Here is a 17,122-nt window from a genome sequence, read left to right as displayed (position 1 = left end):
CATGATGCATACGGAATTGTGTATCCATAATTTTATATATGAAGAGAGAGAGAGAGAGAGAGAGAGAGAGAGAGAGAGACAGAGAGACAGAGAGAGCACTTTGGTAGAGAGACATACTGTAACAACAACAGAGAGCAACCGCTGTCCTCTATAAAGCAACATTTTAGCAAACACAAAAGGGAGTTTTAATTTTGTCAAATGCGCAGTTAAAACATCATTTCAGAAACACATTTTATTCAAATCTTTAGAAATGTCTTTGAATTCTCACAGGGGCTCATTTATTTCCATCACTTCATACCTGGATGCAGTATGTGAATTTAAATCATTTGCTGTGATCTGCCCTCAACCTTCTCAAGTCACAAGAAGTGACAATGGAACAAAACAAAAAAAACATATGTCCTCTCCTTAACCTTTCTCTTATGATTATTTGTGTGTAGACAGAGATCATGAGTTACATTTTCTTTTTTTTTTTGCAGCAGCAGACCACGCTCCCAGCAGAAAATCACTGTACAATCATTGTAACCACAGAATCTGGTCTGTGTGGTCTGTGCTCTAGAATTTTTTCTTTAGTTGTATCATTCCATGATAAAAGTCATAATGATGGTGTTAAACTTTGATTGATCTCTTTTTTTCCATGACTTAATGACTTCAACTGCGTCTGCCTTTGGGCTGATTGCCCCCCTTCATGAAGTTGGCTTCACCCTGGGGTTATGTGGCATGTGACTGGCTCAACAAAGAGGGGAGGGGTGCGCCCAAGAAAAACCTCTGAAGAATTTAAACTCGTGAAAGCTTCGCCGTGGTGTGTGCATTTGCCTCAAACTTCTCGGGGACTGCTTTCCGTAATGTGGCCCCTGATAATCAGTTTCATGGTATGTTTGGCGCCCAGCTATCAACAGTTCCCCCGTCTGTGCGCCACTCGTGAAGCTTTGCGCACCAAGGAGTGCTGCCCGGCCTGGGAAGGGGACGGCTCACCCTGCGGAGCCAGCTCGGGTCGAGGCTTCTGTCAGGATGTGGAGGTGTCGAACCAGCCCGACGGGCCACAGTACCCCTTCTCTGGGTTGGACGACAGAGAGAGGTGGCCCTTGGTTTTCTACAACCGGACTTGCCAGTGCGCAGGGAACTTCATGGGTTTTAACTGCGCGGACTGTAAGTTTGGATATTTCGGCGTAAACTGCAACGAGAGGAGAGAGTCTCTGAGGAGGAACATATTTCACCTGTCCAGAGCCGAGAGGATCAAACTTGTGTCCTACCTGAACTTGGCCAAGCAGACAGTCAGCAGGGACTATGTTGTGGTCACCGGGACCTACCAGGAGATGGAGAACGGCTCCAACCCGATGTTCTCTGATGTGTCTGTGTATGATTTATTTGTGTGGATGCATTACTATGTGTCCCGGGACGCGCTGTTGGGTGGGCCCGGGAACGTGTGGACTGATGTGGACTTTGCCCACTGGGCGCCTGCCTTTCTCCCGTGGCACCGCGTGTACCTGCTGCAATGGGAGCACGAGATCAGGAAGCTGAGCGGAGACACGAGCTTCACCATCCCCTACTGGGACTGGAGGGATGCCCAGGGATGTGACGTGTGCACGGACGAGCTGATGGGAGAGCGCAACCCCCAGGACCCCAGTCTTCTCAGCCCAGGCTCAGTCTTTTCTTCTTGGAGGGTAAACGCAGTCATTCATCTTCTCTCCTACAAGTTTTCACTTTAGCTCTTCTCTCCTCTTTTCTTTTGAAGTAGGATTCAGCTGTGAAGTGCTGTACCCTTAAAAATAAAGGTTCCAGTTAGAACCTGGTTCTTTGTGATGGTAAACAACAACAACACAAACTTTTGTTGTATGGCCTAACTTTAATAATAATACAGATATTAGTACTGTTGATTTCACATTTAAAGTTGTCATTTTATTCCATAATTTTGTAAATCTGTAGATTTTACGGTAAAAAAGACCATAAACTATGCTATTCAAAATTACAGTGTTTTACTGTGCAATTAATATAAAATACTCCCTTAAAATGGCATATCAATAAAAGTTATGAAACGTGTTTGACTGTCATATTTCATGATGGTCTTTTAATCTATTGATTTGGCAGTTTTTTACTGTAAATCTACAGGCACTTTTTACAGTGTAGAGAAACTTTTTTGCAGGAAACCTTTTAACTGGTTCTTCCCAAAATTGTATGTGAATAGTAATTGTCCCTGAGTTCGTTCAAGGTATAATATATAATCAATTAAATAAAAATGCAACATTGGGTAAATTACTTTTTTTTTCGAAACCAGGTTACACTGCTGCAAAACTTATATGTTCCTGCGTGTCTCCATCAACAGGTACTGTGCTCCCGAGCCCAGGACTACAGTGACAGAGGTGTGTTATGTGATGCCAGGGAAGAAGGCCCATTACGTCGAAACCCAGGAAACCACAATCGTAGTGTGGTTCAACGATTACCAACTTCAGCAGAAGTGGAGTTCACTCTCAGTCTGACCAACTATGACACCGGAGCCATGGACCGCAGTGCCAATATGAGCTTCAGGAACACTCTGGAAGGTCAGATAAGCTTGACCACAGATGCACACACGTTATTATATACGGCTCTGCACTGCTGCTCTTCACTCCCACTGTGTTAATGTGGTCTGCCTGCTCCCTGCATGTGCTGTGTGGGATGTTCTGTTTGTTGTTAGTGAGCATTCACACTTTCATTTGTGGCCTCACATCACATTAATCTAGCTAATTTGCACAGTATGGATAACATATGAATGCATACTCACCACATTTATAAGACAGAATTTGACAACCCAACTTTTTAGTTTTAATAATGCATATATTGCAGGAAGCTATTATAATGCTCCATAAATATGTATCCAGGTCATGAGCATATGAGAGTCCTTTGTCAATGTTCTTGTGGATCATTATTATTATTTCTGAGTCATTTATCAACAATTTGCAGATGATTAACAAGTCATACATAACAAATAACTAAATAACTATAATTTGTAAGTTTGCAGTGGACATGGAATTTATTGTGACTGAGGTTTACAAATAATCATAACTATCCAGCAATTGTACTGTGCATCTCTAAAAATGTTCTCAGGACTATGGCAAATATGTAGCTGATTTATGAGTGTGCATTAATCTCAGGGTTGGAATTAACATGAGTTCAGGAATATAAACTTTGCATAATTCACTTGGGTTGAGTAGGTAGGTTGAATATCAACACAGAACTATCCAAATGAAGTGCTGTCTCCGGTGCATTAAAGGCGTGTGATGGTTTCCTCTGAACATATTTACATATCTCATAAAAAGAGATATACTGAGGGAGAGCTTTATAGAGAGTTGCTATATGGCCATACACACACTGTTAAAAGATAATGTTGTCTGCTTGACAGGTTGATTTAGTGTGACAATATTTCATTTTTTACTACAAAAAGCCTTTTATTATTCTAACCACTACATGCTGCTGACATCTTGCAGGATTCGGGGATCCTCAGACCGGGTTGGGAAACAGTTCACGCATGAGCATGCACGCTGCTCTCCATGTGTTCATGAACGGCTCCATGTCCTCTGTGCAGGGCTCAGCAAATGACCCCATATTCCTTCTCCACCATGCTTTTGTTGACAGGTCAGTTGTACACATCTTTCACATTTCTGCAGTTTGTGAGTACGCTGAAACACTTGCACCTCTCGGCACTGCTGACTTTGTTTTTATTCTCTATGAAAGCATTTATGAAGAGTGGCTCAGGAGGCATAGACCATCTCCATCACAGTACCCAAGGGCTAATGCTCCCATAGGGCACAACAGTGAATACAACATGGTGCCCTTCCTGCCCCTTCACAGAAATATTGAATTCTTCATCTCCAGCAAGGACCTGGGATATGAATATTCATATCTGCTAGATGCTAGTAAGTACTATTTTCCACACTGATTTGCATTTAAGGACATAAATTACACATTTTCTCTGCTAATGTCTTCATTCTTCTGCTACATTTTCACAAATCTGTACATTGAAGACAAAATTTGAACAACTTCTTATGTTTATCTTTCAGACCAGAGGTTAGCAGAATCCATACGTCCATACCTGGAGGAACTGCAGGCTGTGTGGCCCTGGCTGCTGCTTGCAGGGCTTTGTGGAGGAATTGTATCAGTGAGCATAGCCACTGCTGTCCTAACTGTAAAACGGCGATACAGAGGGTCACCTTGGCTGCATGGGAGGAGGTGGAAAAACTTATTTGCTCTCCCAGAAAGACAGCCACTTATCTGGAGCAGTGACACAGAGGAAAGCAACGACCGTAACTACCAAACAAATATATGAAGGCGCAGACAGTCCGGTGTGGTCACGCACACATCCATAAATTTTAATATCAAAGCACTGTGAATCATGTATTACATTAAGCCTATAATCTTTCTTTGTGTTTAAATGTTGCAATGGGTCATCAGGCATGTTAAAATTTGAATGTTCTGCAACTTGTCAAGTCCTACACATCAGATGATTTCAGACAGGGTCTGTGCAACAGTTACGGTTTATATCACGGAAATGTTCCATGATGACTTTTCACAATTTTTTTTTTTTTGGTTTCGGCTGATTACCTTCAAAATCTGGATCTGCAGCATGTTCAGTCATCAGTCATGCACGCAGGCATTTATTATGAAGAAATCTAATATACAAACTCTTCAGATAATTCTACAGAAGCCTTGAGGGACTTGTTAATGATCTTCACGTGGGAGTCAGTGTTTTTGATTAACGTCTAAACTAAATCATGGTTGTGGTGTGAGATGTGTTGAGAAGCTGATAGTGTCTCTGCAGGTGTCACGGACTGAGACATCTCCCAGCACCAGGAGTTCTTTAAGAGTTATGTAATAGTTTAAAGAACTTTGACATTTGTAAAAGTCACTGCAATTCCCGTAAGGTGCATGTGGTTCTAAATCCTCACTGGAAAGGTCACACCTGCTTAAATTCAACACAAGTGTTTCATTTCTCGAAGTCTCAACTCTTAGAAGAGTCTGCCGTTAATACCGCTCTTAACAAAACTCTCTCTGCATATGCTCTATGTGTGCAGGAGGATGTAAACCAGTTTGAAAAGTTGAACACAAAAGTTTATTTTTTGGTAAGATAAATCCGTTCCCTATATCATTTTACCCATAGGTCATGGTCTCATTCAACCACATTTAACTCATACATTCTAAGCCCAGAGACATGCTTAGCATAGCATTTTTATAATATAATTACTTTGCTCAAAATACTTTATATTTGGTTGCCATTCTCAGATATTACAGTACATTCTCATTATTAAAACTGTTTGGACAAAAAAAATGAGGAGATAATTACAGCATTGATTATTTGGAAGCAAAACATGTACAAAATATGCATTAGGTAGAATTGTGTAAAAAAAACAACTTTAGAGCAAATCTGCAATTTTACCTGTGGGAAAAGGTGAGATAGTCCGCTGGCAAACATTTCACTTCCAAGTCTAAGGGTGCCAAGGAAGTATAGTATTTATTTTAACAGTTTATTCAGAATAAACTCCATATGATACAAGTGTGGACATTTTTAGAGATCCAAATTTCAAACTACACAGAGCAACTTCATTATCATGAGTGTATATCTGTGAAGACAACGTTTGACTGATGTGATCCATGTGGGAACAAAAAAAAAGAAAAAAAAAAAGCAATAATTTATACAATTTATGAAAGCAGAGGATGGAATGATTCTTCCCAAACACTGTTGAAAGATAAACTGTGGTCCATCACGTGACCTGCATGGTCACACCTGACTCCCATCTTATAGTGTGGTGTTAGTTTCCAGGCGATTTCAGTGCAATTAACGGGTTTGTCACCTTTAACTTGAAAGTCTAGGAAAAGTCAGTGTTCCCCTTGTTATCATACAGTACTTTAGTGAAAAAAAAACATTGTAAAAACACTTGAAGATTCTTTCTTTTTTCATTTATATAATGATCAATAAAAAAAGGACTGAAACCTCAGAAGAACAAGCAACATGAACAATGTTGACTGGTAGGAATGAAAGGGGAAACAGTTGAAGAGTAGAGGCCAAAGTTTCATGACAGCAAAGAGTCAACTCTTTAGAGAGGTAAGGAATGGACTGTGTGGCCTTGAATTCAGCTAAAAATAAACACTATGTTTTTATTTTCATTCCTCATCATTCATCTTCGTTCTCGCTATCAACTTCCTCTTCTTTCTTCTCGCTCTCCTTGGGTGGGGGGACGGGAGGGGGGAGGTCCAGGCGAGCCCATGACATGGCCTCGGACTTCTTCATGGCGACCTCAATCTTGGCGGCCATCATGTTCACTATACTTTTACTGACATCAATCACCTACAACGAAAGAAGGCAGCGTGACAAAGCTGAGCTTAACAAACAGATGGTAAAAAATTGAACCCATCAGAACTGTAGTTAAGTGCATCTTCAAAAGATGGTTCGACAGCAGAGTTAGAGGAATGATCTGAACCCCAACTGATCATCTCTTAGATACAAATTTGCTTAAATCAAATTGTAGCATGATTGTGTGCACAAAAGCCCTTTGGTGATCAAAGACGAGCCATTCTGGCAAACAAGGATGACGAATTCAGACTAAAATCATGTTTTATCTACTACAATTATTGTCATTTTTAATCCACATGCAATGGTCTCTAGTGTAGATCTGTAGCATGTCGTAATCACTCATGAAAGTATGTTATATTGTGGCATCTTGACTGCTGACAGGTGAAGTGAATGCTGTACTTACCCCCCACAAGCTGATTTTCTGCTCAAATTCCTTCTCTCCTTCAAATATAACATGGATGTTGAGCTGAGGGAGAAAAGAAGAAATGATTAGAACGGAGAAGAACACAATCAGAACATAAGCACTTTAAATATGGTCCGAGATGATCAGACGGTATCTCTCACCGTAGTGCTGTTTGCATCCACGTAGCTTAGCTCCGGAACGCCGTTCTTGGCGTAGATAGAGATGATGACCTGCGTGCCGGTCTGATGCCAGTCAAACCGACATGGAACCACTTTGTTACCCTGCAAGGAGATTTCAGATTAACAACATTTGAAGTCAGTGGGCCATGAAGCATCATCTCAACTGTTTCAATGCCACCACTAGATGGAGTCATAGCGGAGGCTCTTTCACACACACCTACCGCATCCTTTTTCCTCCATAGATGTGATCCCTTGGTGCAGCCCTCTTGAGAGAGGAAGGTGTTAAAGTCAGAGGTTTTCCTCTTACAACAGCTCCAGTATTTCATCCTGGAGATGCAGATGCAAACACATAAACTCGCTGGATTTTTACCAATCAATACTGTGTCACTCAGGAGAACCAAAAAACAAGACTAACAGGAAGATACTGGCACCGCTCTTCACACTACTTTTACAGTTTCCAGAGTCTCTACTCTTTCATGTCAATGCAGCAAAGCACAGAAATGGAAAGTCAAAGGTTTTTAAGTGTGAATTCAAACATTTCCTTATAATCAGAAAATATGAGCACTGATACTAACCCCTCATGGAAGATAGGAAATCCAGAGTGGTACGAGCACACATCCGAATCGCTCGCAGGTCCATCAAAACTCTAAGGAGAGAACAACAGAAGTGTGTTTAGAATCACTGAGGCAGATGGTTTTTGTCATAAAAAAATAGAAATAGGGGTAAACCGTACATTTATGGTACTTCCTCTCCTCCATCTCCGCAGTTAATAGTCAGAGGTTATTGAACTGACAAGTCTAAAATGATTTCTCCAGTAATGTCATCTCTGCGAAGATGAATGGAGCCATGCAGAAAATCTATTTCTTATTAAAAGATATTTTCAAATGCTGTAATGATAGAGGTGAACGTATAATTTTCTGGGAATGAGTAATAACTACAAAAAATGTTTTTAAATGTACCAATTCAGACTCTACCAAGACCCTAACTGATTAATCACGTAAAAAGCAGGTAGAGAGTATCTCATGGCTTTCAATCAAATCAGTTAAAGTACAATTATGTAAATCATTAAAGTCCCACTCCAAGCTTCAACAAAGCCCAAGTCAATGCAAATGTTCCTTACAATTTATTTTCTAATCTTGGGGGGTTCTGCTCTGACAGGCTTGATTAGCTTGAGAGAAAAAAAAACGACTTTGCATTTGTCTCAGAGCAAATGTGGAGGAGGAAGAAAATGAGCTGTATCTACTCCCCCCTTACCCGGAGCTCTGAGCTCTTTTGGGGCATCATAATTTCTTTGTAAGGATCAGCTTGGATCGTGATTTGTTTTTGTTTTTAATTTAATGACAGCTGTTCATAGATTTATTCAAATATGTTAACTGAATTTGGGGTAGAAATGGAGAAGAAGTGGAAACGTGTTTGGGAGATTCCACAAGCATAAATTAGTTTGTTTTTGACCTATTTCAACAGCACGAGAAGTTAGCCCAGAAGAAAATTCACCTACTGTAGTACATCCTCCATTTTTACAGGACGTTCCGATCTTGATCTCGTCACCATCTTCCTCTAGAGAGAGAGAGAGAGAGAGAGACACGTAAGGATTGACACCCACACTTTGAAGAGCACCTTAAAAAATGCATCCAGAGTCATGATGAGTTGCCCTGTCCCTGTGAGCGTTTTACTCAAATGCTATGATGTGAATGACGCAGGTGACAGCAAAGTCCCAGCGGCCATCCATTAACTTCCACTGTCAACGTGACCTTCCTGTCTACTGGAACAAGACGTGGATGGAGGTAGTCTATAATAAAGAGGACAGAAAAAAAATATAGAGTCGTGTTCTCACCTTTCTTGTCTGCTGCATTTTCAGAAAGTTTCAGTTTCTCCAGAGCCTGCTTCAGAGAACCAGAGACTTTATGCTGCATTCTCACCATCGGCTCATCAGCGCTGTAACGGAAACACAAGAACATATAACATACCAATAACACAGACAGGATCTGTTTGTCAATTTCAAAACTGTTTTTACTTTTACTACCAAGGCATACATCATTGACAACAACACTCTGATAGAAAATCAACCCAAGACCAACACACTACTCAAACAGAGTTTCACTATTCACCATTAATCTCCTCATTAGTTGCTGGTCCACTTTCTTTTGAACTCGGAAGTATCTGGGGTAAAAGATCCTGTGCTAGGGTACGACTGATGATTTCAGGCTGATTCAATAACTCAGATACTGTACCTATCCTTTCATGCATGTGATATTAGACCAGAATAATAAAGAGTGTAGCCCATGGACTTCATTAGGATATACAGTTTTAAACTAGAAGCACTGTGGATCTACTGAATGGAGAAAAATTGTAAAATATGACTTCACTATTGGCTGAAACTTTGCTGTTCCTAACCTTGGTCTGCTTATCGCCTCCTGAGGCTTTGGTGCTGAGATAATGTACTCGTTAAACTTTGGTTTTTGGTCGTCTCCTTCTTTCTTTTCTCCCGATGATGTCACATCTGGTTTCACCGGCTCAGGGGGCTTCTCTTTGTTGTGGGGACCTTTTGTGCAGCCCTGTGTAGAGAGAGACACAATGAGATATCAGGCCAACGTGTTCACAGCAAAAGGAGGTAGTCAATGCCTATGAAGACAATAGACAATGAAAACATGACCACGGAGGATTGGAGGTATGGATCAAAACAGAAGCAGAAACTTACAACAATGCTGAGGAAGTCTGAGAAATCAGTAGTTCTTCTCTTGCAGCAGGACCATCCCTGGAGGAAGTCAGAAACACCAGATAACGTTTGACCAGATAACGAGACACACGCTAATGGTGAATTTTCAGGCATTTTACCTTCAGTGCGTCGTGGAACACCGGGACTCCTGGATGATACGTGCAGACATCTGTGAAAAGAAAACACACATGTGCTACAAATATCTCATGCAAATACATTCAAACTTGACTGTTGAGGTGAAAGAAAAGAAGCAAAACATCCAGCTCTTAAAATACACTGTGGCAAAAAAACCAAAACCTCATTTGTTTTTAATTTGAAAATGAAAAAACTGAATAATCTATAGCCCCTTTTTTTGTTTGATGGGCACCACAGCTTTAATGTCTCCACCCTTTCATGTGTGCTATACGTCTCACAGGACTTGGTCCTGGCGGTGTCGGATGCTGCCCTCACAGTGCAGTCTGAAAAACTGAGCGGCAAAATGTTAAACTTGGCTGGAATGTTTCCAGCAGCGTCTGAAGGCTGTACGGGGGTCAAGCCTGTACAGAAAACAGTGTGTCTCTCTCTCTGGTGTTTAAAAAAAAAAAAAAAACCTAATATGTTGAGATGAATGTAAAGTAAATTGTGTGTATATTGTAGGACATAATACTGCAAAAATACCCTTCTTTCATGGTACAGTACTTCTGTAGTTGGGTATTTAAAAAAACAAGATTATGTCTGGAGAAGAAGAAGTGATCCTAAATCCAAAAGTGACAGTGATACAGAATAATTCATGGATTAAACAAACAGACTCATTGAACTGACAAACACAGACGGATAAAGAGAATTTAAGCTTCAGTAGATCATGACTTTTTGATGCTCAGTATTAAACTTCAGTTTGATAAGAACAGACTGCAGTTTTAGATAAAAAACTTAAACGATCTGCATTTTTCTTTATGAAGCGCGGTACACGAAATGAATTATTCATTGAGGAGACGCACCGAAAAGATTCATTAAACGTTTTCTGTGGAGAAAAAAAGCTTTTCGAACAGAAACAACAAGCACGATCAAACCTGAACACAGGATCACTACGCATGAAGACTTTAGAATAATACTAATGGATTCATAACATATTTCAGATTTGCCTTAAGTTATTTTTTTTTTTATGTCCTCTTTCTGGAACGTCTTTCAAAGACAAATCACTGAAGTGAAGAAAAAAGAAAATTGGCTGGATGACTCCATAAATTAGACATTTAGCTCACAGTACAGTCTGAGCTGTGCCAGTGCCACGCTAATGCTTTAGATACACCTCTTAGGTACTTCTGAAAGGTAATGATGATATACTCCAGTGTTATGAAAAGAAGAACACGATTAAAATGGAAATGACTCGTGCATTGTGCATCTGGTAATACACAATGTCATATTACCTGAAGACAGAGGCAGATGTTTCTAACCAAAAGAAATAAGCCACTCGTCGAGGTTTTGTCGTGGCAGCTGAAGGCAACAATCCCACCGTGAACGTCCAATCAGATTTATATCAGCAGCTTCATATCAACAGTGATTTCGGGGGTAAACTTCATCTCGAGATCGAGAAGTGAATCATTGTGACAACGTGTCCTTGTGGTGTTGTGGGTGTGCTGCACTTCCAGAAGTACACACAGGTCGCACCGTAACGACATGTGAAGATTTGAATTTGTATATAGCACCAGCTAAACGTGTGAGGAGTTATTAACACATAAACCAGGATGACAAACACTATAAACTGTGTGCCAAACTTGTAAACACTCAAGCATGGCCTCAAACACCAAGACATGGTGGAGAAGATTTTCCTCCCTCATGATGATGAGTGCTGCTTCAAATGTCTGCATCTCTCCCGAGGCGTCTTGTGTTACATTAAATCCAGGGCTTTGGCTGGCTGGTGTTGGGTGAGGAGCACGCGCTGTAAACATGTAATGACTGCATCTGTCAAATGTCCTGGTTTTTATGAGGCCCCTGGTTATTGGGGAGGCTGCTCCCGCTTTTCACAGACTGATATCCAAGCTGCTGGCAGGGAGACGGTGTGGGTTCAAAATATGTCTCGGCTTTCCACCGCCACGAGCCCTTTCTGGTAGTGAGGAGGAGGATAAGCTCATAAATAGATATTCCATATTTCCATTTCTTAGAAGTTTTCCCAAACTTTGTTGTTGCTAGTTTGGCATCAGACTTGATAATATAATGTTTCTAATGAGAAAACTAGCACGACATGAGGAGGTTTGAACTTATTTCTGTATGCAGGGGCTGTTGTGTGAGTGAAACAGCATCTACATCCAGTTAACTTCTTACCTACTCTTCTGAAAGGGCGCCAAACAGCCATTTTATGGCCATTTAACCCACTTAACACGCAGTCCAGTGGACTAACATTAGTAATGATGGACAGTAATGTGTTTCCTGTCCTTCTCCTCTTTGTCTTTCGAGTTGTTGGTTGTTGTTGTTGTTTTTTTTAAGCAACACTCGTGCTAACAGTTATATTTATCATTCAACACTGGGAAATGTTCTGACAGACTACATATGTAATAAACACAGCGTGTTTAGGTTTCTTTAACCCGCTAACCGTGCGTCCTGTCCGGGACAATGCTTCTGGAAAAGTCTCCCTCGAGAGCTTCGCGTGCCTACAACATCGTGCTAAGTCGCTCGTGCTATTTAGCTCCCTGACTTCTAACCGGCCGCAGCGTTAATGAATGAAGCTGCTACGGTACCGGGTCCATTCAGCTAACTAATATAGCGTATAGCTACGTGGGCCCACCAGGCCTGAGCGCTGTAGAAATTTCCAGATGCTCAGAGGTTAACGTTAGCTTGCTAACACACCGGGCACAGCGATAGTTAACTGAGGTACTACTCACCGTCTGGGTTGTTTTCTGGATCAAACCGCTGTCCACATCCCTTATTATAACACAAAACAGACATGGTGTGGGAGGAAACGAGTTGAACTGATGGGAAGATGTGTAACCAAGCACTAAAAAAAAAAAGCTTGTGTGTGAGATAACGTTAAGGAGCCGCCGCAATCGTCACTGCTGTACATTACACTGGTCTCACTTCCGGAGATTGTCGGCTACACTCGGCTACACTCGGAGCGCGCCCAAGCCCCGCCCCCTCCATCCTGTGAGCGCACCGTGGTCCCACACGAGCGACAACTGATGCTGACTGCTTCCAAACTTGCGTTAAGCGACACGTTCTTCACACCACACATTTATCGGACCATAACCTTTCAGCCAACGAACACCGAAGTGTTCAACGTCAGTTTTCTGTTGCAGATTAAAAAAAAATAGTCAACTGCACTCAGGGTTACAGTAGGCAGGTGCATGAAACTGGGGCAATAGCTATTTAGTTTTACGAGGATGGCTGCAGCGTAGTAGACTGTCGGGATATGTGCACATGATTTTTTTTCCATTTCGCGCATCGAGCGTCGACTTGTTTTGCGCATTGTTTCCTCTTTTTTGAATCACTGTCGGGGAGAGGATGGGGAAGAATTTCCATTCACTGATAACAGCTGTTTCGTCTGAAGGTAGGGCAAGCTGCAATGTGTGAGTAATGTCTCTGTCAAGTTAATTAAGCTGCAGACTGTAGCTACAGACAGAAGCTTCAGAAACTCGTGAATTTTGCACGGAGGCGAGCTCTGTTGGATCTTCACCAACGTGACGGCAGAAATGCTCACCAAATGTCTCCCAGGACAGTCTCCCTCTAGGGAATGTTGATTTCTGTGGTCATATTTTGACAGCCTATTTGGTGCTCTAGGACCTCCATTAGTGGGCTCAAATGTATTTTTTAATTTTTAATTTATTTATTTCTATTATTTGACTTTCTGTTGAAGTTTTGTAATGTTCAAGAAAATGCTATATATTCACTATACAGCAGCCTACACAATATTTAAAAGCATCTGTAAGAAAAAAGACACAATGTTTTGAATTAGGCTGCCTCATTTTCTCTTTACTTTTAGTTACTGGCTGATGTTTAGTGGGCTGGAACTTTAGCTCTGTGTTTTAGTTAATTAAAAAAGGTCTCTGTGCAACCAATTTCTGAGTTCACAATGATGTATCTCAGTTTACATTTCCTCTTTGGGAAATAGCACCACCCCAATCATCACTGGATAAAGACTAAAAAGTCCTTGTTGAATCTTTTAGTCAGTCTTGTAACAGTGATTGTTTCTGATCCCTGATATTTTATTTGGTGACATATGTTTCACTGAGTCTGTAAGTGTGCTGTGCTTTGACGTTTTTTTCTTAAGCTTTGTCTTTGCTTCTGAGCCTTTTGGGTGTTTGAATACAAAATGTTTGAGCGCAACATTGAATATGCTATCATATCCCTGTAGTGATAAGCAGTACCCCTGAAATGTCTTTGTAACTTTGGTCTCACAGTTCTCTATCAAAATTTTAGCATGCAGAGAGCATGTCTTGAACAATTCACCAACTGAATCCAGATCTGTTTTTCTTTGTTATTCTTTCCAAATATAGGCTGACTGAGTGATGGAATAGTGATGCCTAATCGGTGGGGAAATATGGTTCCTCTACTCAGCCTCCCTCTTCTTTTTTATTTTATTTGCTTTTTCCTCCTCTGTTTCCCTTCAATTCATGCCCAATTCCTGCCAGAACTCAGACCAGGACAAGGCCTGCTGCTCTTCACCCAGCCTGCCTATAATGCCTCCATCTTTGAGAACTCTGCTGCAAGAACCTACACCACAAATGAGGTCAAAATGGGCATCATTCTTGGGCCACCACGATCTTTAGACATAAAATATTCCATTGAGTCTGGAGACAGTGAGGGACTCTTCCAGGCTGAAGAGTTTGTAATGGGAGATTTTTGTTTCCTTCGTATACGCACTAATGGAGGCAGTGGTGCTACATTGAATCGGGAAGTACAGGATAATTACACACTAACAGTTAAGGCATCTGCCCAAGGAGGCCTAGAAGCCTTAGCCACTGTATATATCAAGGTCTTAGACACCAATGATCTCCGACCTCTCTTCTCACCAACCTCCTATTCATTCATTGTTTCTGAGAGTGCCCCTCTGGGTGCCAGCATAGGACGCGTGACAGCCACAGATGCAGACATGGGCTCCAATGGGGAGTTCTACTACTTCTTCAACAACAGAGTTGAACTCTTCGCTGTTCATCCGACCAGCGGGGTCATCACCCTGACGGGCCGGCCCAGGATGGACAAACAAGACAGGTTTGAGCTGGAGGTTCAGGTGGTCGACAGAGGGATGAAACTCTATGGGAACACTGGTATCAGCAGCACTGCCAGGCTGCTCCTAACTGTGAAACGGGTCAATCATTTTGCTCCTGTTCTCAGTGCAGTTGCTGTCGTTCCATCGTGGGTGGACAAGGACTCAGTCTATGCCATAGTGACTGTGGAGGACAAAGATGAGGGGGTATCTGGAGATATAGAGTGGGTGTCCATCATTGAGGGTGACCCCTATGAACAGTTTGTGATTGATCGATCGCCTGTTGGGAATGAGTATAGAGTTAAAACATCAGAATTGGTCGACTGGGATGTATTTCCTTATAGCTGCAACTTAACCTTTCAGGCTAAAGACAGGGGGGCACCGCCTAAGTTTTCAAATACCCAAGTTGTTCAGTTGTTGGTTGCAAAGCCAGACCCAGTGCTGGCGAATTTCGAGAAAGATATTTATGTATTTAAGCTGAGTGAAATAGCTCCCCCAGGCACTATTGTAGAGGTGGTGAAAATCTCCCCAGCTCCTCTGAGTGTCAATTACAGCTTCAGCAGCCTCTCAGATCCAATGTACTTTGATATAAACCCTTTGACTGGAGTTATTATGACCACAAGGCAGCTGACAGGGATATCACAGGATTTCATGGAGATGGAAGTGGTTGATATTATTAGTCAGCAGCGGGCAAGGATCCAAATCACTATAGAGGATGCTAATGACAACTCTCCAGTGTTCAACAGGCCATTATATGATATTGCAATCAACGAGAGCTTACCTGTAGACACTGTTGTTCTTGTAGTGTCTGCTGTGGATGATGATAAAGGAGAGAATGGATTTATCACCCACACTATAAGTGGTGAAGAGTCTCTTCCCTTTACCATAGAACAAGACACAGGGGAGATAAGGATCACAAGAGACCTGGACTTTGAGTCATCCGATGATACCTATACTTTTGCAGTGAGGGCCTCTGACTGGGGCTCACCCTACAGAAGAGAGACTGAAGTTAATGTCACCATTCGTTTGATAAATGTCAATGACAACCAGCCTCTTTTTGAAATGGTTTCTTGCAGGGGGATGATAAGCCGTGATTTCCCTGTCAGCCAGACTATTGTGACTTTGTCAGCTGTGGACATAGATGAATTAGGAATGGTGAGGTACAAGATACTGTCTGGCAATGAGTTAGACTATTTTAACCTAAATCCAGACTCTGGTGCTTTGTCATTAAAAAGATCGTTAGCAGTGGCTAATTTAAAAAGTGGGGTGTTCAACCTGAAAATAGTTGCTACAGATGGAGAGCTGTTCTCTGATCCTACATTTGTGAATGTCTCTGTAGTGAGGGGTAGGATGCCACCCAGGGGTTTCAACTGCAAGGAGACCAGGGTGGCCCAGCTGTTGGCAGAAAAAATGCTTTCAAAAGCATCCTCTATGGCCAGACCAAGACCAGATGAGAGCTTTACTGACCTTTTCTCTATGAATAAACAGGCTCCACAATTTGAAGCCTTGCCCACCAGTATTCTAGTGAGAGAAGACCTCGTTCCTGGTGCAAGTGTATTTCAGGTGCGTGCACGGGATGGTGACACAGGTTTCAATGGCTATATTCTCTTTTCCATATCTGATGGGAACAAAGAAAATTGCTTCAATATCAACATGGAGACTGGGTTGATAACAGTATTGCAGCCGCTGGACCGTGAGAGATTGGATCGTTACTTCCTTAATGTCACCATCTACGATCAGGGCGTTCCTCAGATGTCCAATTGGAGACTACTGACTGTGATCATTGAGGATGCAAATGACAATGACCCCAAGTTTTATCAGGACAGCTTCTCTGCTCTTGTTTCAGAGAACTCTGTCATTGGTATGGAAGTTATTACCATCACTGCATTTGACAGAGACATAGGTCAAAATGGACAGCTCTCCTACATAATGCTTACCAGTGTCCCTCAGTTTGGTATAGACAGTGAAACAGGAAGTGTATTTATTGCTAGCCACCTGGACAGAGAAACCATCCCAATGTTCACATTGAAGATTGAAGTGAGAGACAAGGCTGAAAGAGGCACTCGAAGGTCATCGGTTACTACTCTAAGTGTAATCGTGGATGATGTCAATGATTGCGCCCCGGCTTTCATTCCTAGCAGCTATAGTGCTCAAGTACTTGAGGACCTCCCTCCGGGGGCTGTGATTACCTGGGTGCAAGCTCAGGACCCAGACATTGGTCCTGGTGGACAGATCCGATACTCCTTGATTAATGACTTCAATGGCACTTTTGAGGTAGGTCATGTCACTATTTGTGTTGTCTATACTGTTGCACTCTTTTTATTGACAG

At 41.8% G+C, this 17,122-nt stretch overlaps 3 protein-coding genes across 3 annotated transcripts in view; 2 read left to right on the top strand and 1 right to left on the bottom strand.

The window, feature by feature from the left end:
* The first annotated feature begins 710 nt into the window (after positions 1-710).
* On the top strand, positions 711-5,641 carry LOC113744367 (tyrosinase-like). The gene is made up of 5 exons (XM_027273734.1): positions 711-1,661; positions 2,321-2,537; positions 3,462-3,609; positions 3,709-3,890; positions 4,035-5,641. The coding sequence occupies exons 1-5, from the start codon at positions 711-713 to the stop codon at positions 4,298-4,300; spliced, it is 1,764 nt and encodes a 587-aa protein (XP_027129535.1). The 3' UTR covers positions 4,301-5,641.
* Positions 5,466-12,764, bottom strand: chordc1b (cysteine and histidine-rich domain (CHORD) containing 1b). Its single transcript, XM_027273243.1, has 11 exons — positions 12,476-12,764; positions 9,740-9,789; positions 9,603-9,659; positions 9,299-9,459; positions 8,739-8,839; positions 8,403-8,461; positions 7,480-7,550; positions 7,126-7,231; positions 6,887-7,006; positions 6,726-6,788; positions 5,466-6,316 (listed from the first exon to the last, which is right to left on the bottom strand). Exons 1-11 carry the CDS (start codon positions 12,537-12,539, stop codon positions 6,143-6,145), a joined length of 1,026 nt encoding a protein of 341 aa, XP_027129044.1. The 5' UTR covers positions 12,540-12,764; the 3' UTR covers positions 5,466-6,142.
* A 254-nt stretch (positions 12,765-13,018) lies between these two features.
* The window catches only part of fat3b (FAT atypical cadherin 3b), a 66,934-nt gene continuing 62,830 nt past the window's right edge, over positions 13,019-17,122 (top strand). Inside the window, exons 1-2 of the mRNA XM_027273246.1 lie at positions 13,019-13,137; positions 14,084-17,067. Coding sequence (XP_027129047.1) covers positions 14,107-17,067 — 2,961 coding nt within the window. The 5' untranslated portion in view covers positions 13,019-13,137; positions 14,084-14,106. The remainder of the gene's footprint in view (positions 13,138-14,083; positions 17,068-17,122) is intronic.

This window comes from Larimichthys crocea, chromosome XXII (assembly GCF_000972845.2).
Source record: "Larimichthys crocea isolate SSNF chromosome XXII, L_crocea_2.0, whole genome shotgun sequence".
In the NCBI taxonomy this organism is placed as follows: Eukaryota; Metazoa; Chordata; class Actinopteri; family Sciaenidae; genus Larimichthys; species Larimichthys crocea.
Note: the sequence above shows the minus strand (reverse complement) of the source record. Positions and strands in the feature narration are given on the sequence as shown.

Bases quoted from the DNA above. Each gene is read 5' to 3' on its own strand.
- LOC113744367 (XM_027273734.1), top strand. From the start codon at position 711: ATGTGGCATGTGACTGGCTCAACAAAGAGGGGAGGGGTGCGCCCAAGA. The intron at 1,662-2,320 runs GTAAACGCAGTC...CTCCATCAACAG, and splicing joins CAGTCTTTTCTTCTTGGAGG to GTACTGTGCTCCCGAGCCCA. The intron at 3,891-4,034 runs GTAAGTACTATT...TTTATCTTTCAG, and splicing joins TTCATATCTGCTAGATGCTA to ACCAGAGGTTAGCAGAATCC.
- chordc1b (XM_027273243.1), bottom strand. From the start codon at position 12,539: ATGTCTGTTTTGTGTTATAATAAGGGATGTGGACAGCGGTTTGATCCA. The intron at 6,789-6,886 runs GTGAGAGATACC...TTTCTCCCTCAG, and splicing joins TGGATGCAAACAGCACTACG to CTCAACATCCATGTTATATT. The intron at 6,317-6,725 runs GTAAGTACAGCA...CTTTCGTTGTAG, and splicing joins AGAAAATCAGCTTGTGGGGG to GTGATTGATGTCAGTAAAAG.